This window comes from Dromiciops gliroides, chromosome 5 (genome assembly GCF_019393635.1).
Source record: "Dromiciops gliroides isolate mDroGli1 chromosome 5, mDroGli1.pri, whole genome shotgun sequence".
NCBI lineage: Eukaryota > Metazoa > Chordata > Mammalia > Microbiotheria > Microbiotheriidae > Dromiciops > Dromiciops gliroides.
Window position 1 is genome coordinate 251,800,817 of NC_057865.1, and position 16,968 is coordinate 251,817,784.

Genomic DNA, 16,968 nt, shown 5'->3' on the forward strand with positions numbered 1-16,968 from the left:
TATTATTGCCCCAGATGCAAAATTAGCTATTTACAATGTTGAAAAATCTGATGATACATGTATTGAAGATTTTCAGAATGTATTTGTCAGCCATTTCCCACTTCTGTCCAAACTCCTGTAGGAATGTCTCATTCCATCTGTTTTCCGGAGAATCTCACCTGTTGCTACTACCACCTTTATTAAACATTTGAGCAATAGTGGCATTGGTTTTGGCTAAAGTATATTTATATGGGTAGTGATGTAAACTACTTAATCACAATCATGAATTGCAATACAATGTTTGCCCTAGAAAAATTCTGAGGAGGAGGCTCTGGGTGAAGAGCTTAAGATCTTACAGCTTGGGGAGGAAGTAAAATGGCATAATATTGTATCCAGGAGGAAATTATTGACTTCCTGGGGAGAAATAGAGCTAAAGTCATTTATCATCTGCACCCTTCTTCCCTGGATTGGATAGTCATATTTGGATTTAAAAATCTAAAAAATGAGCAACTAAAATGCGATGTTAACTGAGAGTCAGCATCAAATTTCACCTCTGCACACCTGTGTGATCTTGGACAAGTCTTCAACCACTCTAGGTCAGTTTCTTCATTAAAAAAAAAAAAAAGAAGAGGTTGGATCAAATGATCTTTCAGGTCCCTTCCAGCCTTGAATAAATGATACTATGAGTGTCATTTATGTCCCAAAACAATCAGAAATATTCTATGTTGCTCAGTGATCAAATAAATGATGTCTCATGTCTAAGACATACCATTCTTAGTTCAGAGAGGGTCATCATCATCATCTTGTCCACAAAGTGATAGTTTTTTGAGCCAAAGTGGCCACAAAGTTTTAAATTAAAGTTCTAGGATGGGGGAAAAATCATTTGTTTACTCTTATTGTATCCTTTTACTGTTTCCCTCCTTCAGTAACTCACAATTAACTCTTTTTCTCTGGTTCAGCACCCTGGAGACAACATTTGACACCACAGTGACAACTGAAGTCAATGGAAGAAGCATACCAAGTCTGACAAGTCGATCTACACCAATGACCTGGAGACTGGGTCAAGCTAGTCCTCGCCTCCAGGCAGGGGATGCTCCATCCTTGGGAGGTGGCTATCCTAGGAGCAGCACCAGCCGCTTTATCCATACTGACCCCTCCAGGTTCATGTATACTACACCCTTGCGTCGGGCTGCCGTTTCTCGTCTTGGAAACATGTCCCAGATTGATATGAATGAGAAAGGAAGCAGTGATCTTGATATGACTTCTGAAGTCGATGTTGGTGGTTACATGAGTGATGGTGACATCCTTGGGAAGAGCCTGAGAAGTGATGACATCAATAGTGGGTAAGTCCCATCAATCCCAAATGATAAAATCTTTTTTTTTTTCTGATAAAAGTATTTTATTTTCTTCCAGTTACATGTAAAGATAGTTCTCGACATTTGTTTATACAAGCTTTCCAATTTCAGATTTTTCTCCCTCCCTCCCCTCCCTCCACCCTCCCCTAGACAGCAAGTAATCTGATATAGGTTATATATATATATATATATATATATATATATATATATACACACACACACACACACACACACACACACAATAACATTAATCCTATTTCTGCATTAGTCATGTTATAAGAGAAAAATCAGAGCAATGATAAAAAGCCTCAAAGTAGAAAAAACAATAGCACCAAAAACAAAAGAAATAGTATGGTTCATTCAGCATCTATACTCCACAGTTCTTTTTTTTTTTTTTTTCCTGGATTTGGAGATCTTCTTCCATCATGAGTCCCCTGGAACACTTCTGTACCATTGCATTGGTGAGAAGAATCACAGTAGATCAACACACAATATTGATGATACTGTGTACAATGTTCTTCTGGTTCTGCTCATCTCACTCATCACCAAATGATAAAATGTTACAAAAGCTTGTATGGAGAGGTATCCCAGTAAGACTAATTGCATATAAAATAATGATGAATTCTGGTGTATGTGATAGTTGTGGATATGAGCACCTTTTGGTAGCTGCAGATATATAATATGATTCAGTGAAAAGATTTGCATTTGGACTAAGAGGACCTTGGTTCAAATTGTAGCTATTTCATAATCATCGTTTTCCATGAAGATAAGCTAGAAGGTGTAATGTCCTTTCTAGCTCTGGACCTATGCTCCCATCATCCTATATGTTTGAATCTTACTGTTTACTCATGAAAGGGATGCTATTAAATAAATTTTCATGCATTTTAACATCTGTGCTAATTTATATTAATTGAGCTATGAGCTTTAATTCTTCACACCCCACTCCATTCCATCTCCAGTGTTCTTATTGTGTTTAAGTGACAGATTTTTGTAGTGAAGGACATAGGAAGCAGACAGGAGGAGTTGCTGAGCTGCGCAATTTCTTCTTTGTTGGCATGTCAGAAGCTGTCCATCATTGTCTCGTGCAACAGATACTTTGGAGAATTCTTCAATTAGGAATCTCAAATTTGACATGAAGGAAGATCCTTTGAGATTAAAATGTGTCATTCTATTCTCTCCTGATGTTGATGCATTTTGTTTCTCATTAACCTGTTTTTTTCCTGTTGTTTAACTATTAAACTATTGTTCAAGGAAGATGATAGAACTTTCCTTTGTAGGAATTAGCATACCAGTCAGAAATATTTATTTCAGTTAGAGGTCAAGGTTCAGTTAAATATGAATTGAAATCCAGCAGAACTGGAGATAGGATGATCCTTCCCACCGTCATGGTCCAACAATACCTACAGCAACTGCATGAGTTGATGTGATCCAAAACATTGATTGCCTAGTGGCCAACCTTCTGGTGGGTAGCCTATCTTTGGAAAACTCTTACTTTACTTATTTTTCCAGGCTCATATTTACAATCATTCCAGCTTATTAGGATTTACAAAGATTGTATTCTGTTGGTCTTCAAAAATCTACCTTCCACTCCCCATTTTGAGAAATACAAAAATTCAGTGAACATTTATCCAGGATAATGTTTCTTTAGATCAACCAATATTGTAAATAATCTAACTGCCACAATGATCTAACCCTTGACTTCGCTCTAAACTTTAGGTGTTTTCATTAGACGAAGTATATGACAATTTTTCTCCATGCTACTTTCAGTCCCTGAGTCCACTCATAAACCCTAGTGATTGTTTTATGTTTCCATGATAAATAGATAGAACCTAGGGAATCAAGGATATAGCACAGGTTACCTGATCCTCTGTCAAGAATATTGACCAAAGGCTACTGTATATGTTTCTCAATTGATGATCTTGGAAGGGAAGTACACTGGTTGGGGTTTGAGTCATATACGTTTTTGGGGAAGGGGAAGGGCAATGAGGGTTAAGGGTCACACAGCTAGTAAGTGTCAAGTGTCTGAGGCCAGATTTGAATTCAGGTCCTCCTGAATCCAGGGCTGGTGTTTTATCCACTGTGTCACCTAGCTGCCCCCGAGTCACATATATTTAAAAAATCTATCCCATTACCCCTTAGGAGTATCTCTAGAACTCTAAGTGGAGAATAGAGAAGATATACATAGCTATGATCTGGGGACCTGACTTAACAATGGAAAGGACACCTGGGAGAAGTCTGCTTCAAAGCTTACATGAGCTACATGAGTATATGTAGAATGAATGTAGTATAGCTAGGGAAGGAGGATGCTGGGGATGGGGAATCAGTAAAGACTTCATGTAGAAAGCAGCACTTGAGCTGTGTCTGGAAGGATGTGAGATTTTCCATCAAGCACAATAAATGCAACATTTGGGAGGTTGAAATGACAAGATTTGGCAGCTGAATGGATATGTAATATGCATAAGTCATAGACACTGCCTCTCCCTCCTCACATCTCATAGGACTTTATATTCTTCTTATATACTAGTAGTATGATTTGTGTACTATTTATCTCTAATTTAGGCTCCTTGAGGTCAATAGCAATGTTGTATAGCTTTTCTTTCATAGAATTTATTGTGCAAGGCAAGCACTTAAATTGCAGATTAATTATTTGTATGTATGTAATATCCAAAACACATGTAGTCTTATACAGATTTTCCCAAAACTATATATCTTTGAGTGCAGGAAAATAGATTCTGTAGGTATCCATATATTAAAAAAGGATATTTTTTACTATAGTCGATGAAAGATTGGCTGACATTTCCATACTTCCTAACTATTTGCTTCAGTGTTTGGTTGCTAATTCTAACTTTTAATCTTTAAACAGTTTTTCCTTCCTTATGATTCCTTTTTTAATTTGTCTCCAGCATTAGTGGATAATAATTCCCTTTGATTTTTTCCAAAATTCTATATTTTTAGAAAAATAACTACCCAAACCAAATCACAATCAATGCAGTGTCCAGACTGAAAACATCAGTACAGATACTAGAAGACATCTATGATATATTGGTCAGAAAACATTAAATATGTAGAATGTGCCAACCAACCATTGGAGTTCCAAAAAAAGGCAAAAGAGAGTCCCTTCCCTCAGAGAACTTATAGTTTAATGGATTATGTGACTATTAGAACATTTAGAGGGCCAGTGGCATGTATTATCTGGGCCTTGTTCTGGCATGGAGAACATTCAAGTTCTAAGAATGACCTCACAGTCCTGTTATTTGTGCCAAAGAAGAGCAGACATGGTCAGAAAGGTTGTGGCCAGTCCCCAGTGAAGTGTGGTTCGGAGTTAGTTACATGATGGAAGAAGATTCAGGATGTACTATTCTAATTCATTGCTTGCCAGTTTTTTTGTTTTTTTTTTTCATTGTGTCATTTTTGGCAACAAGAGAACATGGACCCTTGCTTCAGCCTTAGGATTAGAAAGTGGGAAGAAAAGTTTAAGAGACTTCTCATAATACATTGATGGTATTTTCATCAAACAAGAAAATGAGACATAGAAGAATCTGGGCTGCAATTCATGAAACACATAAAGTACCACATTAAATGTCATTTTTCTCTAATTTCCAAATTTATGTTTTAGCTTTTAAAGGACAAAAGCACTCAAAAGCATCTGAAGATACCTAGGGTTTTTTTTTTTGTTTCTTTGTTTGTTTTTATTTGGTTAACTTCCCTTCCTTAGGTTTTTGTTTTGTTTTGATGTGAACCTATAATTTTATCAGTATAAGAAAGTGAGTGCAAATACTCCCTGACCGATGGACAATTCCACTTTCAAATTCCAGACAGTCCCAATGGGATGGCGAATTCTATAGTTAAAGCATTGCTTGGGGATAAAAAAAAAAAAGTTTGAATGTGACGTCCAGGATCACAGTGCTAATATATTTCAGACACTGAACTCTAACTCAGATCTTTTTGGCTCTGAGGACAATTCTTTAACCACCAAAATCTGCTACCTCTCTTATTCAGTAATTGGGAGTAAATAAATAGCCTGAATTTTCCCATGTGTTTTAGCTGGACCTTAAAAAATTAGCTGATAGGCATTGAGAATTCAGAATTTTTGAAGCATGCTGAGGCTTATCTCATTCTCTCTCTTTAATTACTTTAAATGCTTGGGGATGGTACTTGTCAGTAATTAGGAATTAGCTGGGGAAAGGCCTATAAAACCTTTTTGAAAAACCTCTATTTATAGAAGAAAATGAAACACTAGAAAATTGGTGACAAAAATTGCATATTGGGTAAAATGGGAACTGATCTGAAGGAGCTACAGTGATTAGCAGTAGAGCTAAGAATATAATGGAAAAATTCAAACTTCATCCTGTATCCTAATCATTAAATAGTTTTTTAAAAGTCATTAATAATACATTCAAACCAACATTCATTATGTATAGGTCAGTGTGATTTGAAGTTGGGGAAGTATGGGTTCAAGTCACACTTCTGACACATTTTAGATATGTGACCCTGGGGAAGTCATGAATGTACTTAGAGCCCTAGGGAAAATCTCTAAGATTCTAAGTTAAAGAAAAGGTGCCAACATGTATTGATAGAAGGAATATCCATATCTGGAGTTCTTTGTTTTGATTTGGTTTTTTGTGGCTCTTTTTGGTTGGGCAATGAGGATTAAGTGACTTGCCCAAGGTCACACAGCTAATAAATGTCAAGTGTCTGAGGCCAGATTTGAACTCAGGTCCTTCTGAATCCAGGGTGGGTGCTCTATCCACTGCACCACCTAGCTGCCCCCTGGAGTTCTTTATACCAATAAAACCACCGGCCCTATTCTTATCCCTATTCCTATTTGCTTTAGACTTACTATATGCAACTGATTGAGAATTTCTTTATTCCCATGTGTAGCCTCTTCTAGACTAGGGCTTCTTAAACTTTTTTCCACTCAGGACCCTTTTTTGCCTAAGAAATTTTTACATGACTCCGGGTATATAGGTATGTAAAATACGTATAAATATCCTCTTACTATAGCTAAATTTTTCATGACCCCCCACATGTAGTTACACAGCCCCATATGGGTCATGACCCACAGTTTAAGAAGTTAGTTTCTAGGGGCAGCTAGGTGGCAAAGTGTATAAAGCACCAGCCCTGAATTGAGGAGGACTGCAGTTCAAATCTGGCCTCAGACACTTGACACTTACTGGCTGTGTGACCCTGGGCAAATCATTTAACCCTCATTGCACCACCAAAAGAAAAAAGTTAGGTTCTAGACCATCTACACCATCTGGATGAGTAGAGACTCCCTGGCAGCAGAAATATGTTCAGGAGCCCATGGTCACTTTTAACTTCAGTGAGCCAATAGTACATCTTTCTAAATATGTTAAATGTAACCCCATCAGTGGGCTGAAACCATCATTAGCGAATCTAACAATTCTGATTGAATCCCTGACTTCTAGGGAAATAGTTGTTCTTCCATACTTAGGCAGCTAGATGGTGCACTTAGTTTGTTGGACTTGCAGTCAGGAAGACCTGAATTCAAATCTTGCCTGAGACTTAGGCATGTGACCCCTGGGCACTTAAAAAAAATCATTCTGCCTCAGTTTCCTCATCTGTAAAATGGGCATAATAATAATAACAACCTCACAGAGTTGTTTTAAGGATCAAATGAATTACCATTCACAAAGCTCATTGTAAATCTTAAATATGTTATATACATGCTAGCTCTTTTTGTTATTATTTAACAAGTCTTATTCATACAGAATTTTTGATATATACAAATAATTTCATATTTAAAAAATTTTAAAACATTTGAAACATTCTTTTTTTTAATTCGAATTCTAAATTCTCTCTCACCATTACCCTACCCTTTGAGAAGGTAAATAATAGTATATCAATTATACATATGAAGTTGTGCAAAACATATGTACATATTAGCCAAGTTGCAACACACACACACACACAGAGTCCAAGAAAAATAAAATTTAAAAAAAAGTATGTTACAATGTGCACCCAGAGTTCATCTCTGGAGGTGGATAGCATTTATCATTATGAGTCCTTTGGAATTATCTCAGCTTATTCTCTTGATCAGAGTAGCTAAGTCTTTAATGGTGAATCATCCTTACAGTATTGCTATTACTGTGTACAGTATTCTGTTGGTTCTGTTCACTTCACTTTGCATGAGTGCATATAAGTCTTCCAATGTTTTTCTGAAACAGCTCATCGTGTCTTATAGCACATTAGTATTCCATCACATATATAAAAATGGAAAAAAGAAAAGTCCAGTGATTCACTGGTGAAAACAAAACCAAACAAAACAAGAAAGCAACAACAAAACAAATCAGATAACAATAAAATGTGTCTGCAAAATCTACACATGAATGAGGGGACCATGTGTTATATAACAAGATGAACTAGATAGTTTAGCAGAAGGACATTCATTTGACCCCGCAAGTATTGCTTAGACTTACATTAGTGAGATGTGACTTATGACTGAAATGTAACATGATATTTCAAAGGCACAGGTTAGAAAAAAGGCTCTATAGAATAAAATTCCCTGTGCTAGAAGAACTGGAATTTAACAATACTTAAAAGGATCATGCTGAGTCAGTTCATACAGTCCGTTTCTTTTTTATCCATAAAGGGAAAAAAAAATTGAGATAGTAGGATGAAAATTTTCATTTCAAATTGAAATTATATCTGCTTATAATTATTTGCATTTAACATATATTTACATATGGGGAGCAATATTGTATGTTATGATTTTATAAAAATATTTTAGAATTATTTTTAAAGTCTCATATCAATCAATTCTGTTGAATCTCTTGGTTCATGTATAGTTAAGGTATATTCTATGTAAGGAAACCACTGAACTAGAGCACAAAAAACAGCATGTGGTTGAAGATCAGTGAAGAAAGAAACAGTGTATTACTGACCTCAAATCTGGGTCATCTCCGGATATGATAAGAATGCCATCGCTGGCTTCATCTAAGTTATTGACCAAAAAAAAATTGAGTGGGAAAAGGTCAAAGACAAATTCCTCTTGACCCCACTAGATGCTTCCTTCTTGGTTAACAGATACAGAAACATTAAAAGCCTTTTTTACCCTGTTTATTCAAATAGTTCTGAACCTTTGTGAGTATAATTTCTCTCTCCACCTTATTTATCCATGAAGGATATGCAGAGAGATTTTGTCTGGAGCCTTGCTATGTATATAGCCTTTCTTGAGTGTAGCATTCTTTTTTTTTTTTTTTTTTTAAGAAGTAAGTTAGGGCAGCTAGGTGGCACAGTGGATAAAGCAGTGACGCTGGATTCAGGACTCAAGTTCAAATCTGGCCTTAGACACTTGACACTTACTAGCTGTATGACCCTGGGAAAGTCACTTAACACTCATTGCCCTGCCAAAAAAAAAAAAAAGTTGTTTTTGATTCTCCTAGATCCCATTGTGGCTTCTAGTGATTACCAATTCCCTTTATCAATGCTCAGTAAAATCCTTTCAGTAACATATTCCCTGCCCCACCCCCCACCCACACCCAGACTATCAAAGTCATTCTATACATTTAGATATCTTAATATTATCTACTATGGTGGGACCCCACCATGGTGGAGGTGGTGACATGCAACATCAGAGAGGGGAGAACCTGATAACATCTGTAGTTTATTAGTCTCTAATTACTGCTAGAACATTATTCTCAAGTAAATTTCTAGGCTGTACATTCACAACTTGAAAAAAAAAGATTGTGAATGAAAACGTAGTATAAGAATTGGGTTTGCAAGATATTTTGTAAGGGGATGTTGTGTTGGTCATAACTAATAATAGAGATTTACATAATGTCATAAGGTCTTAAAAGACTTCTCATAATCCATTTAGTTTTGGGCCAAAATAAGAAAATTAGGTGACATTAATAAACCCATGGGCAGCTAGGCAGTACAGTAGAGAGAATGCTGGACTTGGAATCAGGAAAACTCATCATCTTTCTGAGTTCAAATGTGACCTAAGACACTTAATAGCTCTGTGACCCTGAGCAAGTCACTTAACCCGGTTTGCCTCAGTTTCATCTGTAAAATGAGATAGAGAAGGAAATGGCAAATCCCTCCTTATACTTCAGTATCTTTGCTGAGAAACCACATCCACTGTAAGGTTCATGGGATCACTAATTATCAAATAGGAATAAAGGACTGAACAAAAAGAAATATTCTAGCAATAAATTAATTCTGGGGAGGGGGGAGGCATGGTGGGTGGGTGTGTGAGGGTGGGTGTGGGTGTGTGAGGGTGGGTGTGGGTGTGGGTGTGGACACCTTTAACCATCTGGTGAACCCTATGAAATCCTTTGTAAAATAATGACTTAAGATGAATAAAATAAAATACATAGGGTCACAAAAGAAACCAATTAAATTGAAATACTATTTTTAAACTAATAAAAATAATCATGAACCCCTAATTAAGAACTCTAGATCTGTTCCAACCTTCTTTTATAGATGATGAAGTAAAGAGATGAGCCTACATTCATCTCAGGTCCTGGGTTAATGCTTCTTCCTCCCTTTACCTTTGAAAGATGTATCCATATGTGTGTTATCCTCATTCCTTCAATAGAAGCAAGCTCCTTGGGGGGCAAGAACTGTTGTTTTGTTTCTTTTTTGTAATCTTTGTATCTCATTTAATAAGCTCTTAAATGTTTTCTAAATTCAATGGTAGCTTCTGGAGACAATCTGGGTGGGTCTGTGGCTGCAACAGGTGTGGCCACGTTCACCAGTGCTGCCATTCCTACAGGGGCTCTAGGCTTTATAAACACTGGGCTTAAGCTAAATGCTCCATACATTGCATTTAAATACCCTTGGAATGCTGTGAAGCTCAGTGAGGCAGAACCACTGACAGTCAAACATTTTCAGTCTGTAAATGTGTCCACCCACAAAAATGTTCTTTTGCCCTTGGAAATATTTTTTTTCCTATGTGGGAAAGCCAAAAACAAATTGTGCCCAAAACCATTCGAGTCAGTTAATTTTTGTAGGCACACCCAAAGTCCAAAAGCTTGTAAACCAAAGTGTTAGAAATGCTTTCTTTTTCTATGTTCTGGAAAGCCTCTTTTGCCAATTTTTTATCTGGGGCTTGTCCTGAAAGGAATCAACAGGTTCCCAATATTGACCCAGAGAAGCTTTAATTAGACCCCTGGTTTTCAGAAGATTTAAAGCTAGAAGAGAGATTAGGATCCAAGCCCCCATGTTTTACAGGTAAGGAAACTAGCCCAGAGAAGTTGAATTGCCTAAGGTCATTTTGGGTATGAACTGTTAACCTGTAAATTAAGGAAAAAATATAGGAGAAAATAAGGTCTTTAATGGGGCAGAAGAAAGATTCTAGGAATACCCAAGGATGGGAAATGAGGACTGGGTTTTTATGGGGTAACTGAACAAAGGGAACTAAAAGACTGCTCTTAAGTAACTCACAGAAACTACTTAACTACTTAATGTAAATGAACCTTAAACAAAAGGAACTATAGGACTGCTCCTGAGTTAAGTCTAGAAGCTACTTAACTCTAAATAGAAACTACTTAATGTAGGTGAACCCTTTTACATAATAACATAAAGTCCAGGGAATATGGTGGGGAATCCTTGGGAGGGGATAGTTTGCTTGGGGTTAGGTCCATAAGTCATTCAAGAGTCTGGAATTGACAAAGATTGGCTAGCCCCAGGTAATTCATTTGCCTGGGTAGGGGGACTGGGTGGGATTCAGTCAATTCTAAGTAAATTTGTAGTTATTAGAACATTGGACAGAGAATCAGATAGACCTAAATTCAAATTATCCTTTAGAGACTGAGTAGCTGTGTGTTACTGGGCAAGTTACCTAATTTCTCTCAGCCTCAGTTATTCAACTATAAAATGGGGATGCTGATAGCATCTTTCTTTACAAGGAGATTGGGGGAAGTGTTTACACTCACTGGGAGAGATTGGGTATGATTTACTGCAAGAAAGAATATTTGACCTGGGCTTTTACAAGTTGAGTAGGATTTCAACAGATTAGCAGTCTTTATTATTTTCTAGTTTTTGACTCCTGAAGACATTTATAAGAGTCTGATCATTAAAAATATTAGTAGCTTGATAATTTCTCACATATTGGTAGCTTTCCAATGCTTTTCCTTTCAATTCTTGACATGGGGCTAAGGATAAACCAGAAGTTTCTCCTGTGAAGGAGCAAAACCAAAAAATGATCAGATAACAGGAAAGACATATAGAGCAATCAAGGAACTATTTAAGTTTAGGTTGACCAACTAGATATCAAGACATACAAACCTAAGAAGTACGGGGAGTTAAAATTCTATAGCAGGAAGTCGATTAGGCTTGATTACTACATGACTGGAGCTAGGAGACAGAGATAACTCCAAAGGTCAGGAATATCATTAAAAAAAAATTCCCCTCTACTCAGAAATATGACAAGCACCCCAGCTTTCCCCACCCTACCCTAAAAAAGAACTTTCCATTTTTAAGTGGACTCCCCATTGATCCTCCATGAAAGCTTTTGCCTTCCTTATGTTCTCAGAGGAGGACTTTCTAAGCCCTCCTCCCCAGGGGTGAAGTCTTTGACTTCAGACAGGCACTTTCTCTTCTGCCAAATAAAAGACCACTTTAATTCTAACTGGACTATGTGGGAGGAGTGTGATTTTTTCCTGAGGAATAGCTAAGATCCACCACCTCTCCCCCGTGACAATTCTTAACTACTTTTAGAATAAATATTTATGCTAGAGGAAATAAACTTTTAAATTTATACTGAAACAAATCTTTTTTTAAAGTTAAATAAGAAACTATTATATAAATAAAAGAGTATTGATCATTGATGTTAACTGTCCTAAAACATAATATATATCAGATGGGACTTGTTTATTGTTTGAGTTATTCTCCTGAGACCAAGGCCATGTGTTTTCCCCATGAATTCTATCTATCATAATTATTGCAAAAAATGGAGTTTTCTGCAAACTCTCGATTATTTCAAACTGTTTTTCTTGGCTAACCATTCCATCCCCCTATTGACACTTTTGACTGATTCTCCTGAAATTACAATGGCATGCTTTTGGGGAATCACATTCCTCTTTTCCATAACTCTTTTGGAAAAGATCCCTTGACAGAGAGAATGAACAGATTGTAGCATAATTTTTCAAGAGAAATGATGTAAGTCACATCCTTTTAGACATTTAAACCTACATAGTAGGAATGAGAATGAAGAAAGGATCCCTACAGAGTATCATAAATTGAAAATGTGACATATTTTGGGGGCATGTACTGCTCATGAATACTACAAAGAGACACCAGGATCTGGCATTAAAACCACTATATCACCTTCTAGTTATTTTCCATTCCTAAGGTGTCAGTGTATACAAATAATAGTTAAAAGACATCACTAAAAAAAAATTATATGGTTAGTCCAATTATAGTTTAGCTTTTTTTAGCATATGGAAAATAGAATTTTAAGGAAAAATTATCATAGATGTATTTTTAAAAAATTTTATAGGAAATGCTATTTAATTTTATTTTAGACTGATTTTCACATCTTATAAAGTCTCTTCAGAATCAACAGATTATTGAGAGAACATTCTCTTTCACCTAACTCAGATTCTCTTTTAATTCTCTTGTTGTTAAAGTCAGTGTTCTTCCATATTTACTGTGGTTGAACTGTATGACTATAACAGAGCTGTCCACAAAGTGGAATTACTGAACTTAAAAGGTAGTCAGTACCCTCTTAATGAATGTCTTCGAATAAAGGGCATTTTCAGGATATTTTTAAAAGGAAAAATCCATAAGATTTAATGAAAGCCTAGGTGGAATGAACAAATGAGAAAGAAGAAATGAGATCCAACAATTGCCCATCAACAAATCTGTTTGTCTTTCTTTTTCAACCACTTTATATTGATTAAAGGCCATATGCCAAGCCCTGTGCCAGCTGCTGGTGATTTGAAGACAAAAAATGAAAGTCCCTTCCTTTCTCAAGAAGTTTACATTCTAATGAGAGCCAACAACATAGATCTAAGGTAATTGTGAGCAGGATTCTGACAGCTAGGGGAATTGGGAAAGATCTCTTGTTGTGTAAACTGGAGCTTTTCAAGAAACTGGAGACCCTAGGAGGCAGAAATAAGGACGGAATGCATTTCAGTCATGGGGGATAACCTATGCAATGTCACAAAGATGGAAGACAAATTTGCCTGTGTTTGTGTGTGTGAAAAACAACTGTGTAGCGTGTGAATAGAATTAATGCAAAATAAGACTAGAATGATACATTAAAGATAGATTGTTAAAGGTTTTAAATACCAAATGGAAAACTTTGTATTTAATCCTAGAGGCAATGAGGACCCACTAGAATTTTTTGAGTAGAAAAGAGATGTCATTAGAATTGAAATTTAGGACAATACTTTTTGTAGCTACTAGGAAGATGAATTGGAGAGGGAAGACCCTTGAGAGAAGGTGATCAAACAAGAGGGTATTGTAATATTTCATGTCACAGTAATGAGGGAAATAAATAGGGTGGTAGACCCTTAAATGGAGAGAGGAGTATAGATAGGATAAGGATACTCAGGGATATAGGAATTATGTAGAAATGCTCCCCAAGAAATAGTGATGTGGCCAGTAAAAATTTAATAATGAGACTGGTGGGATGGCACTTCCAAGTAGGGTTCTGAACCCTAGTGTGATAAAATTACATCTTAAGTGTGTATTTATATGTGTATGTGTGTATGTATGTAAATATGTATATAATCTTAATCCTGGGTCCTTTAGTATGTGCAGACAAGAGAACAACACATAAGAGTTATTCGAGTAAATAATTTCAGGTTTCCTCACTGTGTTTGTGGCTCAGTGTAAAGTATCCTCAGAGATATGAATGTCTAAGGAAAAATATAATCATGATTTTTAAATAAAGTAGTCCCAGTAATGTGCAAATGAGAATTTGGCTGATATAAACAAAACTGTAAATAAAATTTAATCCTTAGGATGATAACTGCTGACTAACACAGACAGCTTTTGCTAAATAGCTCACAGTCATTTTCAGAAATTGTTTTCATACCTAGGTTCATTCATTTGCAGAGTGAGGGGAAAAGAAAAAAGAACAATTAGCAATAGCTAGGTAACTTCCCCTCTTCTGATTCTCTCTCATCTTTGATCTCTAGTTGTCTTCAATATTCCTTCCTCTGAATAACCTATTGTCAGATAAAATGAATCCTGGAGAAGACTGGAGAATTTCCCAAAGTGTTCACTTGGTTCATTGCTCCAACACCAGGGGTGGTACATCCTTGTAAAACTTCTCCCTATTCTCGTTTCCCTTCCCCTTCCTTTTTCCCTTTCTCCATTCTCTGGGACTGATTGGTTTTCAAAATTATGCAGGATTTAGTGTGTTTATTTTTCTTTTCATTTACATTATTGGAGTCATTTTGTATATTGCTCTCCTGATTCTTTGTATTTCATTTTGTGTCATTTCACACAAACCTTACCATGATTCTGTAAATTCCTGATGGCCATCTTCTAAACAACTTTTGTGAAGCTCCTCACTGAGAGACACCATAGTACAGAGGAAAGAAAACTGGAGTCAGAGGATCTGAATTTGTATAGGCATTCTCTTGTGAAAGAAACTTAATCTCACTGGGACATGATTTCTTCCCCTAGTTCACTTCTTGGTGCAGCAAAGCCAATAGTTTCTTGCTTTTAGGATATAGTGTCTTAGCTGCTAGGTTGATGAGCCCAGGAGATGGCTTCTCAAGGATGGCTTCAATCCAGAGTTGGTTTTAGTAGCTGTAGCTACTATCAAACTCTGGAATGAAGTATTACTGGTACTTGGCTGACTCTTCTGACCTTTTGAAGCTCACAAGGTCATAGGTCTATCTTTTCTTTGCCTCCATGCTCATTCACCTAAGATAATTTGAGATTAAACAGAGGCTAATAAAGAGGTACCATGTGTTTGTAATTTTGTGTCATCCAGCAGAGGGAGGAAGGGAAGAGGGGAAAGAGAAATACACAGAGAGAGAGAGAGAGAGAGAGAGAGAGAGAGAGAGAGAGAGAGAGAGAGAGAAGGAGGAGGAGGACAAAGGAAGGGAAGAAGGGAGGGAGGGAGAAATAAATATGAATAATAGAACCAGTTCAAGCCTGAGGATCCTCCTGAGAGGAAAATGACCCCTGCTCAATAAATCTCTGGAACTCATAGGCAATGTGTCAAAATCTCATTTATTTTCATTCTCGTGAGAATAGACACTTGCAAATAAGTGCTACAGCCAGCAAGTGTAGAGTGCAGGCTCACAGGCCTCATTTTAATCCCTGGTCCCTAACTGGAAATGGACCCTCCCCTTGTTCATCACTGGAGGATTACTTAAGTGTTACAATCTATGAGCAAAAGCTAGCTAACTGGAATGCAGTATTCTTAACCCTAATTTCAATAATTATTCTTTGGGTTCTCAGCCAATGGGGGAGGTGACACAGGGACATTTCTTCATTTTTCCCTTATATGGACACAGCCCAGAAGAGGACCTCATTGAGGCCAGCTCAGGGCTACTTGAACCATGTGCTCTTTTTCCCAATGGGGAGAGAATGGAAGGGGGGCTGAGACCTTTGTCCTCAAACAGGTCCAGAGGAGTGTAATTTGAATGGTGATGGTTATATCCTTATTGAGAGGAGACCATTACCCATTTCCTCACACTCCTTTACTTGGATACCCATAGAATTTCATCTTCAGATGCTTCCAAGGAAGTGTAACTTTGCCTTACTTAAATCTATTTCATGCACAAGTCAAGACATCACGTTGTGATATCATCGGTCCTTTTTGAAAATGAAGGACACCCAGGGCAGCTAGATGGCACAGTGGATAGAGCACCGGCCCTGGAGTCAGGAGTACCTGAGTTCAAATCCGGCCTCAGACACTTAACACTTACTAGCTGTGTGACCCTGGGCAAGTCACTTAACCCCAATTGTCTCACTAAAAAAAAAAAAAAGAAAAGAAAAAGAAAATGGACACCCACAAAAAACAAAACAAAAACAAAAACACTAAGCTAAGTTCTAGAGATACAAATAAAAAGCAAAAACAACCTTTGTTCTCAAGGTCTTTATATTCTAAGGGGGAAGACAGCTTATCCATTATTAGATACAAATGGCAGGTAATATTAGAGAGGAAGGAATTAGCATCTGATGGGGCTGGGGGAAGGCACATATCAGGAATCACCTCCTTTAGACTTTGAACATATTCTGAATCTTAAAGATAGATAATGATTCTAAGAGGTAAAGGTGAGAAGGGGAGAGCATTCTAGGCAGGGGGAACAACCAATGCAAAATCAGGGAGCCTAGGGATGGAGCAGTTGGGAGCACGTAAGCCAGTATGCCTGACCATAGAGTCAGAATAATATGTAACAAGATGTTATTGTCTTACTATATACATGGGGTGTTTCATTCTCTGTTTAATTAAAACATAAAAAAAGTTCCATTTCCAATTTCAAATGACCTATTAAATTTCCCTTCACTGTTCACCTAGTTTGATATCTTTAACATTTAAAAATAGGTTAGTAAATATTTATTTAATGAATGAAAGAACAACATTTACTACTGTAGATAAATCACTTTGCCTCACTAAACTCCAGTGGTCTCATCTGCAAACTGGAGATAACAGTGCCTGTCCGGTGTACCTCATAAGGTTGCCACACAGAAAACG

At 36.9% G+C, this 16,968-nt stretch overlaps 1 protein-coding gene across 1 annotated transcript in view; it reads left to right on the forward strand.

Annotated features, from left to right (window-relative positions):
• The window catches only part of NAV3 (neuron navigator 3), a 1,098,011-nt gene that overhangs the window by 907,097 nt on the left and 173,946 nt on the right, over positions 1–16,968 (forward strand). The window contains 1 exon segment of the mRNA XM_043966554.1: positions 939–1,322. Coding sequence (XP_043822489.1) covers positions 939–1,322 — 384 coding nt within the window.